Source organism: Boleophthalmus pectinirostris, unplaced genomic scaffold, assembly GCF_026225935.1.
Source record: "Boleophthalmus pectinirostris isolate CB_2022bp ecotype Guang Dong unplaced genomic scaffold, ASM2622593v1 HiC_scaffold_1, whole genome shotgun sequence".
In the NCBI taxonomy this organism is placed as follows: Eukaryota; Metazoa; Chordata; class Actinopteri; order Gobiiformes; family Gobiidae; genus Boleophthalmus; species Boleophthalmus pectinirostris.
The window spans coordinates 14,485,765-14,508,240 of record NW_026570970.1 but is presented as its reverse complement, the minus strand read 5'-3'; the positions used below and the strand labels follow the sequence as shown (position 1 = coordinate 14,508,240).

General features: G+C 37.8%; 1 protein-coding gene across 1 annotated transcript in view; it reads left to right on the top strand.

Moving 5' to 3' along the window:
- myo10l3 (myosin X, like 3) overlaps positions 1 to 22,476 on the top strand; it is a 134,796-nt gene continuing 112,320 nt past the window's right edge. Inside the window, exon 1 of the mRNA XM_055148531.1 lies at positions 1 to 247. Coding sequence (XP_055004506.1) covers positions 227 to 247 — 21 coding nt within the window. The 5' untranslated portion in view covers positions 1 to 226. The remainder of the gene's footprint in view (positions 248 to 22,476) is intronic.

Here is a 22,476-nt window from a genome sequence, read left to right as displayed (position 1 = left end):
CCCGCGGACCATCACCAGAGGACCCAACTGCTCCTATAAGTCGTCACAAGTGATAATATTGGACTGTATAATGACTTTTTCTCACCGCTAGTTTCAGCCAAGAAACTTTACAAGGAGCGGAACTTTCCCTGCCACAAAGACGGATGGAAATTATTCCGGAAAGCCTCTCCTCCGCCGCGGTGGTACCCTAAACTCCGAATACAAAAACGAGAACACTAGGTTTACTATGGATACTTTCTTTTTAGAGGTAAGCTACACGATATCTACATCTACAGGGAAATCTCACTTTTTGCCTTTTATCGCAGTGTAAAAAGTAGGATATCCTCGGTCTTTTTAGGAGCGACGTGCTCTTTGTTTTGTTTTCATGCCTGGGTGAGTGAGGGGCTACTGTTTGCCAAGAAGTGCATCCTTACACAAAATTTATTATTAAACTTAACTTATTTTCAATTTATGTACCCTATGTTTCTCATCACGTGCGTAATAACTTTACTCTAATCTTAAAATAGGATCTTTACATCTTTTCGGCGATCTTTCAATAAAAAGCGGCAGGACCCATGGGTCTCTTCACATAATTAAATCGCATCCATCCAATTTGCCACTCTCTGTATTGCTGGGCACCCTCTTTATCACTGTATTTGTTCAGTAGGCAGTGCTGACTGTCTCATCGCCAGCACAGGATGTGTCATCTATAATAAGACTGTAGACTGTTTGCATTTAGACAGGCTGCAACGAGTCCATAGGTCTGATTTGTCATCCTCATCTGAGTCAAACTCACTCACACAATAAGACCAGCATCGATAAACTTTCTCTTTCTAAACCCATTTTTTTATGTTACTCATACGGAACAATGCAAAAATCAACAAATGCAATAAAAAAATGTATAGAAAAGGTGTTGACTCAGTCATGCATAATAATCACATGATCATGTTACTGCAATGGCAAAGTGATATATGGCCTTGAGGTAAAACACTAGACAATTTATTGCAATCAATTATTTATAACATTAACCTTGCAATCAATACTGATGCCATTCCTCTTGTGACTTGTCAAACAGATGGTTTACGACCTTCAAGTCAACTTTAGCCAAGCACACTGAAATCATGTGCACTTCGCTAATTTGCACATTTTGTTACTGTAATAAACACGTAACAAGACACCCACATTTGACTTAATGTTGTTTAGAGAAAGTAAAGACTGGGTCAAGTTTTCTGTGAAGTGTAGATTTAATTAATGAAGAGTTCCGGACTGAAAATAAGGACTAGACTAAACTTAGCGGTGATAATTGCATCAGAGTGCTTATATCTGTCTTGCATGTTGCGTTGTCTACCATCTTTGCCTTTAATGTCAGGGTCAATGTTACTACGAACTAAGTATATTTAAGGAACAGGAGGGCAGATAGTACGAGGGTGTGCTCAGGGTTTTATCCTGAAATCCCATCCTGTTCATCAGTGCGGTCTTTCCTTTCAGGAGCTGACAGCACCATAAAACCTTCTGCACAACCGCCTTCACTCTACGCCCAATCCATCCTCTGTAGAGTGAGTGGGACAAATGACTATTAGGAGTTCATCACAGTTCATGCGTAATACTTACTGTACATTACTTACGTCTTTCCTTTTTAAACTGATGTAACTGTTGATGAAAATACTCAAGGTGATGTAGCTCAGTTAAAGGGCCCATAATACACAATGTTTTGATCTGTTATAATGTTGTTTCTTCATCACAAACAGACCTGGATTTGTGTTTGTTTCATTCACACAGGTTTAACACACAAACCCTGCACATTAAGGCTGTGTTCTTTTCTTATACTGAAAACACTGGTCCACCCTGTGATGTCATGTGGTAATACAGGAAGTGCTCCACTAGGAGTTTAAAATCCATACACCTTCTCTAGAAACATTCGGATCATTTCAGCCCTGGAATTGCAAATCTCTATTATGATTCATCAGCCGGTTTCACTTCATGGAAACCATCTGACCTCTCAGCAGTAGAATTTATTCGCTCGACAGTAGACAGGTACTTTTTTATTTAACCAATCAGTTTGGTCGTGATGTATGTAATGCTTCACTAACGGCGCTAAGAGGTATATGAAGCTTTTCCCAAATCCCGTAGGAAGAAGGACAATAACGTCTTTCGCCTTGACGAAATTCACCAAACATTCTCTTTGTTCCGGCTTTGAATCCTCGATCTCGGGAATCATTGCTAACACAGAATATATGGCTCTTTGCTGATCGGCTGGTGCCCGAACTTGCACTTCTGGGGTTCTTGCAAACCGTCTAGTGTATTCCGATTCCTGACCTAGTCGCTGGAGAGAAATGAAATTGAGCGGAGGCACTAGGAGGCACCAGCAGTATAAAGCAGTATTACTCAAATGTGTGAATGAAACAAAACACATGTCCAGGTATGTTTTTAATGAGGAAACAACATTATAATATGACTTAAAAAGCTTTCAAGAATAAATTTTCTGTATAGTTAGCATTTAATAATTAATCGAATTTTGATCGTGATATCAATTTGTGTGTCAAACGATCTCCAAACTCATATAATCAAGTTGAAACGATTTAAAGCTTAGGAAATTTTATTTAAATATGTATATATATATATATATATATATATATTTATTTTGGGATATTTTTTTATATAAATAAGTGTTTTATTTTTATTTTTTTATAGAGATTGTAGAACAGCTGGATATATAGTTTATTTTTTATATGTTTATGATTTTCTATTTTCTTATTTCATGTTCAAAGTATATTTTACTCATTTTATGTTTTATACATCACAAAGCTGCTCTAAGGTAAAGATTTGTAGTCTATATCTATCTTCAATTTGAAAGTTTTGAGTAAATTATCAATAACAAATTGTTGTGTTTTTTTGTTTGTTTTTGTTTTGAGAGAGAGAGAAATGCTGAATAAATGCAAAGTGCAACAAAAAATAATCGTCTGAATAATCATGATTTCAATATGGACCAAAAATAATCGTGATAATGATTTTTTCCATAATCGAGCAGCCCTACAACCATCTTTCCGCCATCTAATCCACATGACATCGTGAGAAATCCTGCAGCCATCTACCACCCTAACTGTCACAGAAGTTATCATATTACTGGAGTTAAAAATTCCATAAGAGCTTTTGAAAATGCACTTACAGTATGCATTTCTAAACTTAGTAATTCTTTAGTGAAACAGCTGCTGGCCTTCCACCGGCTCTATAGTCTCTCTACACCGTCCGATTTATACTGTGAGTGACATCGCCCCCTCAGTCCTCCCTGGTTTATTTTGACAGTGGGAATCCTCTGCAGTGACCCTTCAAATTCCCAGCCACAGACACACATTGTAAAGCTGTCTAACCTGGCTTAAAGGTGCATTGTGTAACTTTCCTGGTGGAGGGCCTGTCATCTGCTTGTGTCCCTGGAGATATTATTGCTTTTTTGACTTAGACTTAGACAAACTTTATTGATCCAAAAGCGATATTACTTGGACACAGTAACTCACACATCACAATATATTCAGAATAAGTAGCAATGCCTGAAATGTTCCACCTTACGGCATTAAACTCATCCATCTCCATACAAGGCCACAGTAGAATGCAGGTTTTTAAGGCTTTTTTAATCAATAAAAACACCCATAATTGAATAACTGCATCTTATATAAGTTCAGTGTCATATTATTGTGGTACATTACAGGCAAAGCAATATCATCTCCATTACGGGTGTGCAAAAATATTGAAATATTAATATATCGTATCGTTTAATGCAATCATACAGTATCGATATCATAGGCTGCTATATCGCCCAGAGTATTTTTTGGTATATTTTACTCAATTATTTTGTTACAGTGCTACAATTTTGTTGCTTATTTAATGGAACGAAACTTTTTTATGCGACACATTTGACATTTTCACTGTTTTGAGGATTAAAATGTTTGTGTTTCATATGAACTTTGCACAAGAAGTGGTTTAAGCCAAGATTTAGCCATTTTTTTTAATTGAACGTATCAAAATATGTCATATCGACTCTAAAAGCTCACTGTATCGGGGGATGTATCGTATCGTAAAGTTACGCAGTGCCCCTTTAAGTTTTACACTAAACTTTTGTAGCACAGTCACTAACGCAAAACCTGGAACTACTAGCGAAAAAGTTGGCTGCAAAAGTTTAGCAAATCCAGTTTTGATATGATTTCCTGATAATAAATTGTTTTGTAATTGGACCCAAGGGACACAGTCAGAGTTAACCTCCAAAAATGAATTGCATATTGTTGCAGTTTTCTGATGGAGAGTCCATCAAATGCTTTTCTCCAGGGAGATTGTTATAACTTTGTCTGAAATGTTTAGCAGTGTGGCATTAAAAGGACAGTCTGGAATTTTGGACATAGGACCTCATTTCCTAGTTGGCCAGAGTGTTGGAGACATATGGAAAAAGTGCCTCCAAACGTATCCCACACTCAACATGGAGTTAAGCAATTGGTGGAGGACCTTCTGTTTGAAAAGTTACACAGTGCACCTTTAAATCTACATTATCTATGTGTAATCTGCAACCTAGCAAATAGCCAAACATATCACCCTCTATGTCATTGTTTCCCAAAGACTATATATACAGTTCTGACACATGTTAAGACATATTTTGTATAATTTCTAATCTTTTTGTAATTATTTTATTGACAATTTTGTTCCACTATTGCTGATTCATTTGAATGTTTAAAAGAAAAAGAAATGGGCTACATTCAATGTCCAATGATACATTTTATTGCTGGTTCATTTACTGTTTTTCATTGTTTAAAACTTGAGTAATAATACTAATTCTTCAGAGACACTCAGTCAACAATAAAATATCCTCATTAATGTTCAGTAATGTTCAAATCCACATTTAATTTGTGATTTGTGAATAATCTATTGATTTGGGTCGTGAAGGTTTGGGTTTAAAATATGGGTCCCCAGAAAAAAACGTTTGGGAACACTGCTCTGTGTTCGTAATGGTAAAGTTGAAAAGTGAAGTCCTGTTTGTAACTTTGCTTTGTTCAAATTTTTTCTCAAATCTTGTACGAACTTAGGCTGTATGAACACGGGTTGAGTTTCACACCATCATCACCAGCACCACATGATTCCCCCAGCATCCCTTGCAGCCTGGGCGTTTGAAGCAGGAATGTTTCGTTGGCATGGCCTGTCAAAGCGTAACATGAGAGAGGTGGACTATTTCTCTCTTTCTTTTGTAACGCAGTTGTCATTTCCGCCAGCTGCCTCTGTTAGTGAGACATCCGAGACTCAACTTCCAGCTATACAGGCCGTCGATGGACTAAGGAAGGCGGCCAGGAAGTAAATTTAGGTTGACGGAATAAGGAAGGAAGGCTACAAAAATGCCTAACAGCCCTCAGTGGACCACCTTGGGATATTGTCTAAACGCCTGGCTCAATGGACTGTTTATTATGTCCAACAGGGGGTTTCCATAAAGTTGTTGAGTTTTGAGTGCAAATAAAGGTAGTATTCTCCAGTTTATGTGTCAGCAGAGTAGGCAGAGTGTGTAGGCACAGTTTGGCTGCAAGCAGGGGGTGGTCTAATCTGTCATGAGTACAGTATGCTGGCACTAATTAACAGCAGGCATTGTCTCACCACAGGCCCGAGAACCTGGATAATCCTTTGACACAGATTCCTGGCATTAGGAGAGACGCTGTAGCTCCCAAAAACTAAGCAGAGTGATAAATTTGGATTGTTATTATTGATTGTAATTGGACATGGCGTTGTTGCAGCTTGGCTACGTTGTCATTATTATGTGAAATGTGTCTCTCCCTAATCTAGTTTGAAGTTAGGCTGTATGTTGTTAATTTAACATTGGCAAAATAAGTTCTTTCTTTTTTGTAATTTATTGTTTTAGTTACACGATGCATTTACTCAGCATTTCTTGCTAAAAAAAAAACAAAACAAAAGACTTTGTTATTGATAATTTACGCAAAACTTTCAAATTAAAAAGAAATATTTGTCCTGGTTTAGTCTTGGTTCAGTTCTGGTTTAATCCTGGTTTTGTTCTGGTTTAGTCCTGGTTCAGTTCTGGTTCAGTCCTGGTTTAGTCCTGTTTTAGTCCTGGTTTAGACCTGGTTTAGACCTGGTTTAGTCCTGGTTCAGTTCTGGTTCAGTTCAGGTTTAGTCCTGGTTCAGTTCTGGTTTAGTCCTGGTTTAGTCCTGGTTTAGACCTGGTTTGTCCTGGTTCAGTCCTGGTTCAGTTCTGGTTTAGTCGTGGTTTAGACCTGGTTTAGTCTTGGTTTAGTCCTGTTTTAGTCCTGGTTCAGTTCTGCATTAGTCCTAGTTTAGTTCTATTTTAGACCTGTTTTAGTCCTGGTTTAGACCTGGTTTAGACCTGGTTCAGTTCTAGTTTAGTCCTGGTTTAGTCCTTTTTTAGTCTTGTTTTAGTCCTGGTTTACACCTGTTTAAGTCCTGGTTTAGTCCTGGTTTAGACCTGGTTTAGTCCTGTTTTAGTCCTGGTTTTAGTCCTGTTTTAGTCCTGGTTTAGTCCTGTTTTAGTCCTGGTTTAGACCTGTTTTAATTCTATTTTAGTCATGGTTTAGACCTGGTTTAAACCTGGTTTAATTAACAAAATTTGATCAATTGCAGCCTTAAGTGTAATTAAAGTTTTTGTCTAAAGTCAATAGGCCTTTTACTATGTTTGAAAAGCAAACAAAAAAAAAAAACTTGTGTAATTAGTGATTAATTAGACAGCACATGAGCTGAGCTTTTATGCAGCGACATTAGTAAATTTACACGTTGATAAAGCTGTAATTGTTTCTTCTTGCCGTGTGTGTTTACATTTGTGTTGTGTGTGTTTGTGAAAGTCGACTCGTGTGTATCAGTCTGAGCGTCTCCTGCGTGAGGCTGGAGCTCTGTGATAACCTCCTGCTGACAGATCACTGTTGACTTTAACCCAAACACGCCGCATCTTTTTGTCTCCACACAAACCCATGTCAAAGTGTTTGCTCACCGACACAACCTCAAATAAATAATGTATCTCTTATCTTGTTTGAGTTTCAGAGGTCCAGTGGGTTCAGGATTGAGAAGTGTTTTAGATATATTTTGTTGTTACTGCAAACTGCAAATAGTGACTTCACTTAGACTCTGTAACTCACAATACTATGATACTTCGCAGCTGATGTTGTTTTCTTAAATCTATTTTGGATTTTTTTTTTTTTTTTTTTTTGAGTTTTCAGGTAATCTTAAACATAGACAACCAGGTCTAAAACAGTCAGTAAACCACGTCTAAACCTGCACTAAACCTAAACTGAACCAGGTCTAAAATAGGACTAAACCAGGACTAAACCAGGTCTAAACCAGGCCTGAACATGGTCTAAACCAGGACTAAACCAGAACTAACCCAGGACTGAACCAGGACTAAACCAGGCCTAAACCAGGACTAAAAAAGGACTGAACCATGACTAAACCAGGTCTAAACCAGGCCTGAACATGGTCTAAACCAGGACTAAACCAGAACTAAACCATAACTAAACCAGGACAAATCCAGGACTACACCAGGACTCAACCAGGACTAAATCAGGACTAAAACTGGACTAAAACAGGACTAAACCAGTACTAAACCAGGACTAAACTAGGACTAAACCAGAACTAAACTGGGACTGAACCAGAACTGAACCAGGATTAAACCAGGACTAAACCAGGTCTGAACCAGGACTAAACCAGGACTAAATTAGAACTGAACAAGGACTAAACCAGGTCTCAACAGGACTAAACCAGGTCTAAACCCTTCCTTTTGCCTACGGTCACCCGACAGTCTAGGCAGGCGCACCCACAGGCCCGTCCCAGCATTTAGTCCTGGTTCAGTTCTGGTTTAGTCCTGGTTCAGTCCTAATCTCCTCATGTCACAGGTCACTATAGGACAGTACTGCAGATATCATGAGCCTATGCGATTCTTTCTGTGGTGAGTATATGACGCTATACCTACGCCAACACATAAATTAACTTTTGTGTGACCAGATATACCTGCTGTTTGCTTTGAAATCTTTATCTTTTTAGTCCAGGTCCAGTCGCCACAATCACGTCCAATCCTGGGATAATGCGCAGAGAAAATGAAAGCGTGCTTAACCTAATAATCCAGGAGTCAACCGGCCTTCACCTCGCCTGCCCTACCTGACACTCAGAGTTAATGACTGTGATTCAAATCCTCTTCATCTGCCAGTTTAATATCTCCCACCCCAGATGTCAGACCTGATTACCGCGAGTCCACAATCCCATATTTGTTGAGGTTGTAGTTAAGTGCAATGGTTTTATAATACACCAAACTCCTAATGTTGATTTTAGTGTTGAGTGTCAAAGGTGCACTATTGTATGTAACATTTTGTTTGGGGGGGTTTCTTTCTTCTTGTTTCTCTGGATATGTCATTGCTCTGTCTGGAATGTTCCACAGTATGGCATTAAACAGCTCTACCTTACATTTATTCAATTACAGGTGATTTCATAGCTCAGAAAGAAAGGCACTTCTGATAAAATATTTTGTCAAGTGTTCTCGTGTAAACAGGCCCTTAGTTGGAAAGTATTTTTCTAGCCAATGGTTAAAGACACACCGTGTAACTTGTCTGTCGGAGGGTCCATCATAAACTTAAGAATCTCCATGGAGACTGGTAAACCAAATTACAGGTTAGGTATCCCTACTCACAGTAAGATTGGATGTTTTTTAAGATATTTTTGAGTAATAAATAACGTGTAGTTGAATAAATGCAAGACAGATTTGTTTAATGCCATACTGTGGACGATTTAAACCAAAGCATTAACATCTCCATGGAGACAGGTTGCAGACCCTCTCCAGAAAAGCTACACAGTGCACCTTTAAGTTTAGTTACTGTAGGTTAATTAAGGAACCTGTCAACACAACACAATATATTTACTTTTTGGTCATTCTTAGCTTTTTATCTAACTATTTATGACAGATTTGGTGCTCAAAATGTGAACAATAAAGAGCCATGGCGCTATTAAATTTCCAGTACGATAATGAGTTAAATATGTGAGACTGGAGGCACTGCTGTATCATGTTTTTACTACTCCACTTTTGTTTATCTCCTGCATTCACAGCCACAATCCTTCATAGTAATTTAAGACATTCCCAATCCCACAGAAATATTAGTCATCTGCGCAGGATCATTTGTAATACCAGTCTTGTTAAATGTTAAGCCACGCTGTATCAAATATAATGCTACCATGTCGTGCCATATAGGCGGCAACGATCTTCTGGCTTTAGAGTTGCTAAATATTGTGGTAAAGTTGCATGTCACGACGTTCACAAGTTTAATATTAACAATGGCAGTTTCAGTGTTAAATTCCTCCCCTTGTGCAGGCTAAAAATATAAATTGTTACTATATAAATGAGGGATTACAGCAACATCTCTGGCCTTGTAATCAGTGTCATTGTTCTCAACCTCATGACTATTAAGTTCTTTTATAGGTCCCTATATCACACAAATTTGACTCTTGTGAGCTTTAAGCCATGTTATAATGTTTTTACTTTCTCAAAAACATTCCTGGAGTTGTGTTTTGTCGTTTTATCCTTTATTATTAGTATATCTGCTCCTCCAAAGCTCAAAATGCTCTGTTCCACCTTGTGATGTCATGTAGTGTCAAGTAGTTTTAATGTTAATAGCTTCCCTTTTTTTTAAACCTTTTTGTTTCATAATTTGAGATCAGCAAATCCAGATCCGAAATTATCCAAATGATTCTAGTGAAGGAGTATGAAGTTTAAAAGCGCAGTGAAGCACTTCCTCAATTACCATATGACATCACAAGGTGGAACAGAGCCTAAATATGCAAGGTATGTGTGTTAAAAATGTGTAAATGAAACTCCAGGTGTATTTGTGACAAGGAAACAACATTATAACAGCTAAATACAAGCCTTTTAATGACAGTCTGAAGTTATAGGTGGCGTTAAAACCCTATTTCTGTGCTGATTTTATTGTAGGAATTGTTGATGGTTATAAAAATGACTACTGTTTTAGAAGTTCAAAGGTCAAAGCCAAGATAGCTGGCATCCCGATAATGGCTCCACACTTTTTACAAACAGTCTACCCTGCCCCAGATAGACCACATAGCCCCCCTGTCTCCGTGAGGCCCGTCTAAACTGCATTCCTTAAATATCTGCATTCCAACTGCCCTCATCCTACTCCTCACATCAGTACAGAGTAGGGCTGAGCAAAAATATAGAAATATCAATATATCGTGATACTAAATTTGGTGATACAGTATCAGTATCGTGGGCTGCTGTATCGATATATCGCCAAGAGTCTTTTTTGGTGTCTTTTAGCAGTGTTTTGTGTGATGCTTTTACAATTTTGTTGCTTCTTTAGAGGAAGGAAACTTGTTTATGTATTACACTTGGCATAGTCACTGTTTTGATGATTAAAATATCTGTGTTTCATATTAACTTTGCACAGGGAGTGGCTTAAAGGTGCATTGTAATCATGTAACAATAACTGAAATATTGTGATATTGTATCATTAAAAGTCTCACAGTAATATCGTGGACCGTCACAATATATCGAATCACAAGTTCTTTTGTTTAAATGCATGGTTTTACAGTACCAACAGCTTATGAACTTTGGAAACTACATATCCCATGATTCATTTCAGTGCAAACAACATGAAGAGATATGTTTTTTGCTTGAATTCTTGGGATTACGATGGAAATCATTCACAACAAAATCTTGTCAAGGCATTTTAAAAGCAAAAAAGTGTCCCATCTACAATTATAATAGTACAAAATATCACAATAAATATCATACCGTGAGATTTGGATATCGTAACATCCCTAGTGCATTGTGTAACTGCTTTGCTTTGTCTGAAATGTTTCACAGTATGGCATTAAACTTTCTATCTTCATGGAGAACAAACCAGGCCAGGTTACAGGTCAGATCTGTGAAGTGGCAACCCCGCTCACAGTCAGAATGCCTGTTTTTCAAGGTATTTTTGAGCTATAAAACCACCTATAATTTAATAAATGTACTGTAGAGCTGTTTCATGTCATACTGTGTAATAGAAAAGTTGCACTACTTTACGCTAAAATATATCTGGGTCTTAGAAAATAGCAATATATTGATTATCACATGTATCGCCATTTCGTGATTTTGTTAAACCAAGTATCGTTGAATCGTCCCAGGCCCAGAATCAGGAGTGACAGATGGAGCAGAATCTTCCAAGAAATCCAATCATAGTAGCTGTATATTTTTGCCGCTTTGACCCATTCAATAATCGTTTCATTTAAAGTTATCATAATCCATGTTTTCAGATATAACACTGTAATCACTCTTAAGCATAACAAGATGGTGGGCCAGTTGTACCAGTGTGCCAGACATCTGCAGGGAGCGTTCGTCGTCCTTCGTTCTGTGCTTGAAAACATGCAAATTTTCTTCAACTGACTCATTTGCAACACTGCAGATCAGTACCTGAGTTGAAGAAGATGGGACACCATGCCATACACTTTATTGCTTAAAATATATTGTCATCACTAGTTCTATAATGGAATTCACCACAGTTTTTTTCTGTGACTCTTGAGAATCCTGGCATTGTCATCATCATATTTTCAGGATAATGCTGAATCAATACGATAGATGCTAAATACAGTGTTAGGCCTGTCCCAATAATTACTATATTGACTTATTGTTTAATATATGAAAGCTGGAACAATATATTTTAGGGCTCAGTATTTATCCTGTGCACATTTTCTTAATAAAAATTGAGATTTGGGGTATTTTTAATATAATACAATAACAATAACCGAAATATTATGACATCGTATTGTCAAAAGTCTTACAATAATATCCTGGGCTGTCACAATATATCGAATTACAAGTTCCTTTGCTTAAATGCATGGTTTTACAGTAGCAACATCTTATAAACATAGGGACCTACATATCCCATGATTCATTTCAGTGTAAACAACATGAAGAGATATGTTTTTTACTTGAATTCTTGGGATTATGATGAAATAATACACACCAAAATCTTGTCAATGTATTTTAAAAGTAAAAATGTGCCCTATCTGCAATTATATTAGCCTCTTCAATAAATATATCCCAATAAATATCGTACTGTGAGATGCATATCGTGATAATATGGTACAGAGAGATTTGGATATCGTTACATCCTTAATAAGATACAATAATTAACTTCTATGGCTTCTAGTTATATTCTTCTGTCTATTTAAAAAATGGTTTACTATAATTAACTTACATTATTGTTATTGTGTCAGTGGCATAATGTATTTTCAATATTATCGTTTATCGCAGTATATCTCTGAAACTATATATCATGCTTCATGATTTGTTATTGTGACAAACCTATAAAGGGTTCATTCAAAAGTATTCTGACTCTAGAGAGTGATAAATGTATTTACAAATAGGAACCTAACTGCTTATTGGATTGTTACACGGCTTTGTATGTTTACGTTTTAATATTGTTGTAATGTTTTAATGTGGCATCTAGGGGTGTAACGATATCCAAGTCTCATGATACGATATTGTCACGGTATGAACCTCACAGTGCGATATTTATTGCAATATCGTGGGAAAGCTCACAATATGGTGGTGAGGCTCACGATTAGGGATGCAACAATATCCAAATCTCTCAGTACGATATTTTCACGATATACATCTCACGCTAAGATATTTATTGCGATTTTATGGAGGCTAAACAGCTAAAACTGTTAATATGCTACTTTTTTGTCTTAAAATGGCTTGACAAGACTTAATCCAAAGAACTACGACTTAAAAGTGCTTAGAATTGTTATTTCTTCATGTAGTCAGCACTAAAATGGAGTAAAGGATCATGGTTTATGTAGTTCCCTCTGTCTTTTTTTAAGCTATTGCTGCACCATAACTCAAAATTTTAGCAAAGAGACTTGTAATTCGATATATTGTGATGGTCCAAGATATTATTGTGAGAACTTGGACGGTACGATATCACGATATTTGGGTTATTGTCACATCCCTAGTGGCATCTCTATGGACGCTTTGAACTGCTGCTACAAAAAATGGCAAAAACTTGTTTATAACTTGAGACAAAGAATGTTAAAATGTCTGGGTTTTTAAGCACAGAAACTGAGCATCTTTCTGTTACATGTCCAGACATCTCTTAATATTAGCGATGGACTTGCCTGGGGGCTGTCCCACACTAAATCTGTTTATGGCCTCCTCTGCAGGGGTTCATGCAGTTGGAGTCTGGAGTCAAGAACAATTAATGAACTGCCACTCTACCCTTCTCTCATTTTTTATCCTCTTGACCCCCTCCCCCCCGCTGACAGACAGGGGGAAGCCCTGGTTCCCCCCATGGGACTCCTCCCTCTCCATTAGCTAATTTCTGATCAGCTGCTCCCTCCATCATTTATTCATACGTCGTCCTGCACAGATGTTGACACCGGCCTTTAATCATGTGATGCCTGCTCCTGCTAACAAATACAAGCAGCCATAAGCCTGCTGTGGCTGCTGCACTATCGTAGCACCATGTGGCAAAAGGGGGCATTAGAATAGAACAAAAGACATACCTTTTTATATCCTATTGTGTAATCTCTCTTACTATGTTGTTGTTGTTGTTGTTGCAAAACTAATGTGGTTACAATATGCCAGGTTTGCAGGAAGTGTTCAATAGACACGTTACACAAACCGTTGCCACCCAGGTCTGGACTTTTTCTGCATTCTAGACATATTGTTATTATAAATAGCCTAAAAGAACACAAAAACAAGTTTATACACAATAAAATGCAATTCCAAAATACAAGACATAATGTTAATTGCAGTAAATGTAATAGTTGTTGGTAAGGTTGTCCAGAATTATAGGGAAATATAGAGAAATACAATAAGTCATATCTTACTTACCTCATGGAACTTACAGATTAACAATAACCATCAATTATACGAAGTGTATTTATATACCAATAGGTATGAATACTAACATGTACATGGGTCAATTTGTGTGTATGTGTGTGTGTTTGTGTATGCATGAACAACGATGTGTATTGAATCGTGTGTCTGCATTGTGTATGTGTGTATACCAAAAGAATTAAGTGTGTATTCTTTCCTGCACTCATAAAAGATAAGTTTTGAGTTGTTTTTTGTAAATAGTTCTGCCGTCTTGTATCCTGTTCTACATGTAATAGGGTTTTGGCAAAATAAGTGTTAAAACTTCAGTGTCACATCTTTAATTATTAGCCTCTATATTCAAAATATCGTAATAAATATTGTACAGTGAGATACATATCGTGTTAATATTGTACCGTGAGATTTGGATATTGTTACATCCCTAGAATATGACAATAAATGTTGTACCAAATGACTGGTCAAAGCATTTTATAATGTCAGTCTTGTGATTATGTATAATATCATAATACCGTGAGCTTCCCAAATACATTGTGAGCTTTCCCATGATATCGCAATAAATATCATACTCTGAGGTTCATACCGTGACAATATCATATCGTGAGACTTGGATATCGTTACACCCCTAGTGATTATGTTAACTGACCGAAGAAAATAAACTAACTAACTAACTAAGTAGCCATATTAAAAAACATACACAATAAAAATTCTAATGTCACAACACAAAAATTTTTTTAAACCTCAGTTATATTTCATTCAGTTCTTGTTGTACGTCATTAGATCAGTTTTATGCCAATGTCTGCCTCAATAAACTACTTCTGGCCTAAGCCCCACAGGGATCTTTGCCCAGATTCTCATCCCGTCTACGGCCAGTTTAATTCCATCAACTATAATACACGGATTTCACCTCTTTTCCCTCACCAGAGATTTATAAACCCTGAATTTGGCTGTTTTCCCCCTTGGAGAATAATGAATTTACCCATTGTTACTATTTGAACATGTATCGGCCTCATGCTTGCATAATCTTCCCATCGGGTTATCATACTCCCTCACTGGTGACATGGGACACGGTGACCTTTTAAATTGGGTGAAAGTGAGTGGACAACACTATTGAAACTGCGCATCTGTCGGACCACATTGAAAGGTCATGAAAGGTTTGTGCTGAGACCTTAAGCCTCCCGTGATTCTTATGGAAATGGCGTATGTCTTGGCATGTGAAGGTTAATCAGGGGCAAGTAGGGAATACAATATACTAAAAGAGAAAATGAGGTTGAGGAAGTGGTAGCAGGTAATTAAGCAAATGAGGAATTGGTTAGTGAAAGAACAGCTATAGAGTTTCCCTGGATTCTGCGTTGGCTTTTAACTTGATTTTGTTGTTGATTTTTTTGTCAGAGATCCAGAATCGCCGTATGTCTTGGATCAACGTTGCCATTATTCGCCTGTCACTGCTGTCGACTGGGCACACGCTCACTCATCGCTTCATAAAGTCCCTCTGATCCCAGAAATTAGTCTGTTGTTTGAGGCTAATTCTTGGAGCTAGGCCGAACTAATTAGCTTTCCTTTGTCCCGTTTGATGCGGTCATTTGATATCCCTAACCCGTGCCATGCTGAGAAGGAGTGGCACAGTGGCACCTTGTACAGTGTATGCGCTTAAAAATTAAAGACCTGTTCAGTGAATCTCCGAGTCTGGTGGCATTAGACAAGCGGCAGTAACCAAAGACTTCGACACACGAGTGGTTGGTTTCCATGTCAAAGAGCATGATGGGATAGCTGTGTGTGGCCTATTGCGCAGCTTCAAATTACCATTGTTTGGTAGTGCAGCAACTACAGCAGTGCGTGTTCCCAGTGACAGGCTGTATGGAGAATGACTTGGAAATGTCATTGCACGCGTTTGCTTTTTATGGAGTGGTGAAAACATCTGGTCAGCAGTATAGAGGATGTGGCTCAGGCAGATCCAGCCTTGAGGTCATATGGTTCAGCAAATTTATTGTTTAAAAAAACTATAAATTGTAGTTTTGATCTGAAATTTAAGCTTTTCAGATATAAAATGATAGCACATAGTTGACGTTTACTTGTAAACCATGTACTTTAAAGCTCCACTACATGACATTTCTATTGGAGGGTCCGCCACCTGTTTATCTCCATGGAAGGGAGATGAGCAGGTTACAGCACTACGCTACATTACACGTCAGATCTGTGGAGAGTAGGGGTGTGCAAAAATATTGAAATATCGCAATATCGTATTGTTTAATGTGATGATACAGTATCGATATCGTGGGCTGCTGTATCGATATATTAGAAAAGTATTTTTTTTGGTGTATTTTACTAAATTATTTTGTTACAGTGCTACAGTTTTGTAGCCTGATTCATCAGACAGTTTCACTTTGTGGAAACCGTCTGACCTCGAAGCATTAGGATTCGTTCGCTGGACAGTAGGCGGGTACTTTTTTTCATTTAACTGATCGCTGCTATTTGGTCATGACGTATGTAATGCGCCAAATCCCATAGGAAGAAGGGCAATAATGTCTTTCCCCTTGATAAAATTCACCAAACATTCTCTTTGTTCCAGCTTTAAATCCTCGATCTGAGGCACTAGGTGGAATCAGCCTGGCTAACAAAATGTAAAATCAATACAAAAATTGTGAACTTGGGATGGTAATTGGTTAGACATGTCAGTCTGACATGGTAGACAGCTGTTGCAATGCCTTTCCTCTCCATTTGACAAAGTGAGATTGATGCTTCTTAGTGCGAAACTATCCAACTGGCACAAGGACCAGACATAAGGCAACCAGCATGGCAACAACTGAAACTGTATCAGTGATTATTCAAATTCTTACAAATAAAATTATCGGTAGATTATGCCTGGCTGTAGTTTTCAGAAGCACCAATTTTGATTTCATTCAGCAGAAAATGACAAAACCTAAAGGCCCTATATTATGCAAAACTGACTCTTGTGAGCTTTATGTCATGTTAGAACATTCCTGAGTTGTGATTTGTTTCACTGACAGATGTTTTAGTAATCCTTTATTAGTGTGTCTACATCTCAAAGCTCAAAATGCTCTGTTCCGTCTTGTTATGTCAAGAAGCTGTAGTTTCATTGCTACCTCTTACCTTTAGTTCAGTAGAAATTGGCAGTTCCAGGGTTGAAATTGTATTGAAATCACAACACAATGGAGCACTTCCTGTATTACCATATCATGACATCAGAAGGTGGCACAGAGTGTTTGTGTGTTAAATGTGTGAATGAAACAAAACACAACTCCAGGTATGTTTTTAATGAGGAAACAACAGTATAACAAAGAAAATAGTGTAATATGGGTCCTTTAAGGAGGATTTAATACTAATGCCTTTCCAGCCTTTCCTTTGCGTTGTTACCCGTGCCTGTGTGTGTCCCAGCTGGCCTTTGTTTGTTGGATTTCCGCCTGGTTAACTTGGTCAGAGGTGTCTGCTTTTGTCTGGACTTTACTGATGAAGCTCCTGAGGCTGGTGGAGTCTGGGGGGAGGAGTTTGGAACAGACCATCTGTTGCTCAAACAATTCTCCTTCCCATCAGCCGTCAATCTTAAAAAAAGGACACAACTGAAAAGGCTTTCTGACTTTTCCAAGACTCTATTGTCACAACACAAGTGTTTTATGATTGCTTGCAATATTGTTGGTGAGCACAGAGTACCCCTGTAGATTACAAGATGTCTCATTTAAATAGCAACTTAAGACAAGATGTTTTCATTACCCTTTTTTTTCTTCTAATGTCCAATACTTACACAAAGTCTACAGTACATTTAAACAATCTCTTTCGAATCGAATATCGTCTTCCAAATATCAGTTCAGCCTATATTCTGGTTGGACATATTAATTTATTAAGGGTGTAACAATAATCAAAATATCGTGATCTTGTATCGTCAAAAGTCTCACAATAATGTCGTGGGGCTGTCACAATATATCGAATCTCAAGTCTCTTTGCTTAAATTCATTGTTTTGGTGCAGCAACAGCCAAGAAAATAGTGAGAACTACATAGACCATGATCCTTTGCTCTGTTTCAGTCCAATCTTCATTCTGAAATAACTGTTATAAGCACTTTTAAATCTTAATTATTTGGATTATGACGAGAGAAAAGTAGCATATTCACAATTTTGTATTATTATTTTCCACAAAATATCAAAATAAATATTGTACCGTGAGAATATCGTATCGAGAGGGTTGGATATCGTTACATCCGTATAATTGATGTCATTTTGACTATATATTCATAAGGGGCTCAGAAAGTAGAATTTTTTCATATAAATTTGTGAAAATAACAGCTACATAACACACCTGGGTCAGTTTTGTCTCATTTAATTTTAGTTTAAATGAAATAAATGCTGTTATCGACAGACACTTAAGGCCATAGTATCGAAATCGGCATCAAAACTAAAAAAGCTGTATCGGCATCTCTAGTGTTTATAACTGATTTATTTTGCTGATTTCTTTTCTTTTTTTTTGATGTGACAGACTCACGTGAGAGTTATGCAAATATAGCAGGTGTCACAAAGCCATTTACGACCAAAACATCCTGTCAAAACCAGAGCGTAGTTGTGTCTCGGTTTGCAGCAACTCTCTCTGATACTATGTCAATGCTTTAGGTGTTAAAACCTGCCCACATTTATTTGCTAATCTGCTTTGTTTGTGTTTCGTCCCCAACCACACGCACAAAACCAGTGGCATGAATCTGTGTGTGATTCCCGGTTACATAAGAGATACTGATCTTCTTAAAATCTGTGCTGTAAATCGTATTAATCTTGCCGCTGACCTCATAGGCTTCCCTTCACGTGAGGCAGCTTTTGTTTCCTTAGTGGACCTCTTGGGTAAACCACTGCCAGACTCAGACAGTTATTATATGGTATGGCTGAACTCAGTAGACCTCTCGATTAAAAAAAAAGAAAAAAAAAAAATCTCGATGAAAATAAGATTAAAGGGCTGATATTAAGATATTTTCTGAGTTATGTTATAACTCATGTGACCCGGAGTTGTGTTTTGTTTGATTCACACATGTTTAACACAAACCCTGAGTTCTTGTCTCAAACAGAAACACCCTGTTCCACCTTGTGATGTCATGTGGTAATACAGGAAGAGCTCCTTTGACTCCATCCCCACTAGATTCATTTGGATGATTTCACCTCTGGAACTGCCAATCTCTACTGAACAAAAGGTAAAAGGCAGATGTTAACTTGAAAACTACCACTTCATGACATCATAAGGTGGAGCAGAGCATTTTGACCTTTGGAGATGTAGATAGTGGGCCGTGTTCTCCTTTGCGTGGGCTGCACCTCTAAACCAGGACTAAACAGAACTAAACCAGGACTAAACCAGATCTAAACCAGGAGTAAACCAGGTCTAAACTAGGTCTAAACCAGGACTAAACCAGGAAAAAACAGGTCTAAAACAGGTCTAAAATCTGATGTAAAACAAGTCTAAAACCAGGTATAAAACCAGGACTAAACCAGAACTAAAACCAGGACTAAACCAGGTCTAAACCAGGTTGAAACCAGGACTAAATCAGGCCAGGACTAAAACCAGGTCTAAAACAGGTAGGTCTAAAACCAGGACTAAACCAGGTCTAAACCAGGACAAAAACACAGTGCCTTCTCCCATATGCTGCCCAATCGTCCGTGCGCCCCCACCCCCCTAGTTTGCGAAATATTGTCGGATATAAAACTGGTTCGTGGCACAAAAAAAGGTTGACGACCACTGTAAAATCGGACCTTCAATTCCACCTCCTTTATTCATACACTTTTTTTCATACACATTACAACTTCCATTATAGCTGAATCGTTGCCTAATAAAAAACATCCAGTGAAACAGCTCGTTCGTAAAATGCTGGTGTCCTGATGTTAATGTTTGTGTATCTCCTGCTCCAGACAATAGGAGGTGGGACCCTTCCTCTCTCCCCGTGGCCTCATCTTAATTTGAGCAGTCCCTTTATCCCCCTGCAGTCCCCCGTGGGCCCAGTGCTACATTTAGCCTCAGCCCATTAGACCCCCGGAAAAAAACGTGTTGAGTGAAGTAGCTGGCAGCGCTCAGGGGCCAGTTGGAACACAAAAGCGTAGACTAAACGAGACGCTGACAACACAATACAGTTTATTTGTGATCTGATGATGATTTTTTTTATATTTTTTGGCTGCTGTTGGATTGAACCTGTTTATGTAATAGTTGCCTGTAAAGTAAGAATATAGGACTTTTAAATCTTGCACTAAATTGACTTATACCATAACATTGTTCCCTCATAAAAACATACCTTTTTAGTCAGAGACATAAATCATCAGCAGACTCGTTCTAAGCATTTCTGTCATGTACTGTGTGCTTTTAATAACAATATCACAATTTCTAGTAAAAAATACTTTTTTATCTAAACACAGACAAAGCAGAGGGCTGATTGAGGGCAGCAGACTGATGCTCAATACAGTGAATAAATGAAATATGTGCATGTTTAACACGTTAGAATGAACCATCAGTCTTTATTCATGCTAAGATCCTAAAAAAACACACATTAAATATTAAATATTCACTTTATCAAGGTAGATTTTCAAAAAACCTGCACTAAAAACTTAATTTTTAATTGATGCAAGGTAATTTGGGCCAATTCACCTGGAAGCCTGAGGGCCAAGAAAAATTTGCCTAAGGGCCACATTTGGCCCCACGGGCCATAGTTTGGACTTGCCTGCTTTAATAGAACTGTCATCTGTCATTTATTTTTAGATGACTTGTCAGATTTTTCACTGTAGGGCTGTCTGTCAGTGTATGTGAAATGACTAGGGATGTAATGATATCAAAATCCCTCAATATGATATTTTGACTATATGCATCTCACTGTACGATAATTATTGCGATATTTTGCCTTAAATATCGCAATAAATAAGGCTTATAAAAGCCTTAAACAGCCTTTGGTACTGTTATAATAGGAAGAATTAAGATTTAAAACTACTTAATATGTTATTTCTTCATGTAGTCTGCACTGACAACACCAAAGGATCATGGTCTATGTAGTTCCCTTTTTTAGTTACTGCTGCACCATGGCAAGGCAAGGCAAGTTTATTTGTATAACAGAATTTGAACACAAGAAATGCAACACACAGAATAAGAAAGACATTAAAATCACAAAGAAACACATCACCAAAACCAGTAATTTAAGCAACACTTGTAATTCGATATATTGTGACAGCCCATGATATTATTGTGAGACTTTTGATCATACGATATCACGATATTTCGGTTATTGTTACATCCCTAGAAATGACTATGGAAAATATTGTTTTGCTCTGTTGCGTCCAAATGCATGTGGTCCGTGTCCCAACCCTGCCCATGACAAGTTCTCTTCAGATGAGAGAGTGCACACGTGGATGGATGTTGTTAATAGTTAATGAGGATTGATGTCTGAAAGTGGTGACCTTGTATAGGGTTTCCTGGTGGAATCCATGCATATTGATCTCTTGGTTTTATGCTTTGTTGGTCCCTGCCTCGTCCCTCCTACTTCTGTGTCCACCTCATGATTAATGGCACATAGTTGACTTTTACTTGCAAAGCAACTATTTTAAAGCTCCACTACATAACATTTCTAGTGGAGGGTCCGCCCCCATTTATCTCCATGGAAGGGAGACAAGCAGGTTACAGCACTACGCTCCATTAAAATTCAAATCTGTGGAGAGTAAGGGTGTGCAAAAATACTGAAATATTGATGTATACCGTACAGTTTAATGTGATAATACAGTATCAATATCGTGGGCTGTTGTATCGATATATTAGAAGAGTATTTTTTGGTGTATTTTGCTAAATTATTTTGTTACAGTGCTACAGTTTTGTAGCCTGATTCATCAGCCGGTTTCACTTTGTGGAAACCGTCTGACCTTGCAGCATTAGGATTCGTTCGCTCAATGGTAGGCGGGTACTTTTTTTTATTTAACCATTCGCTGCTATTTGGTCATGACGCCGCTAACGGGGCTAACAGGTGTATTAAGCTTTTCCCAAATCCCGTAGGAAGAAGGGCAATAACGTCTTTCCCCTTGATAAAACTCACCAAACATTCTCTTTGTTCCAGCTTTAAATCCTCAGTCTCGGGAATCGTTGCCAACACAGAATGTATGGCTCTTTGCTGATTGGCTGGTGCCCGAACTCGCACTTCTGGGGTTCTTGCAAACCGTCTACTGTATTCCGATTCCTGACCTAGTCACTGGAGAGAAATGAAATTGAGCACTAGGTGGCACCAGCCTGGGTACAGTTTTGTTGCTTGTTTAGAAGAAGGAAACTCTTTTATGCAACACATTTGGCAATTTCACTGTTAATTGTTAAAATGGGCATTTTTCATATGAACTTTGCCAAGAAAGTGGTTTAACAAAGACTTTTACTATCACAGCCATGATTAAGCCTTTATTTTTTATTGAACTGTACCGAATTGTTTTGAAATATATTGTACTGAATCGAAAGTGAGAGTGAAAGTAAGTATCGAGACATGAATTGTATCGTGGCCTATGTATCTAGGTATGTATCATATCGGTAACTTCTTAATGATACCCAGCCCAAGTGGAGAATTGCCCCTATTCACAAAAGGAATTATTGCATTTTTGAGCAATAGAAACACCTGTAAGGAATAAATGCTATAG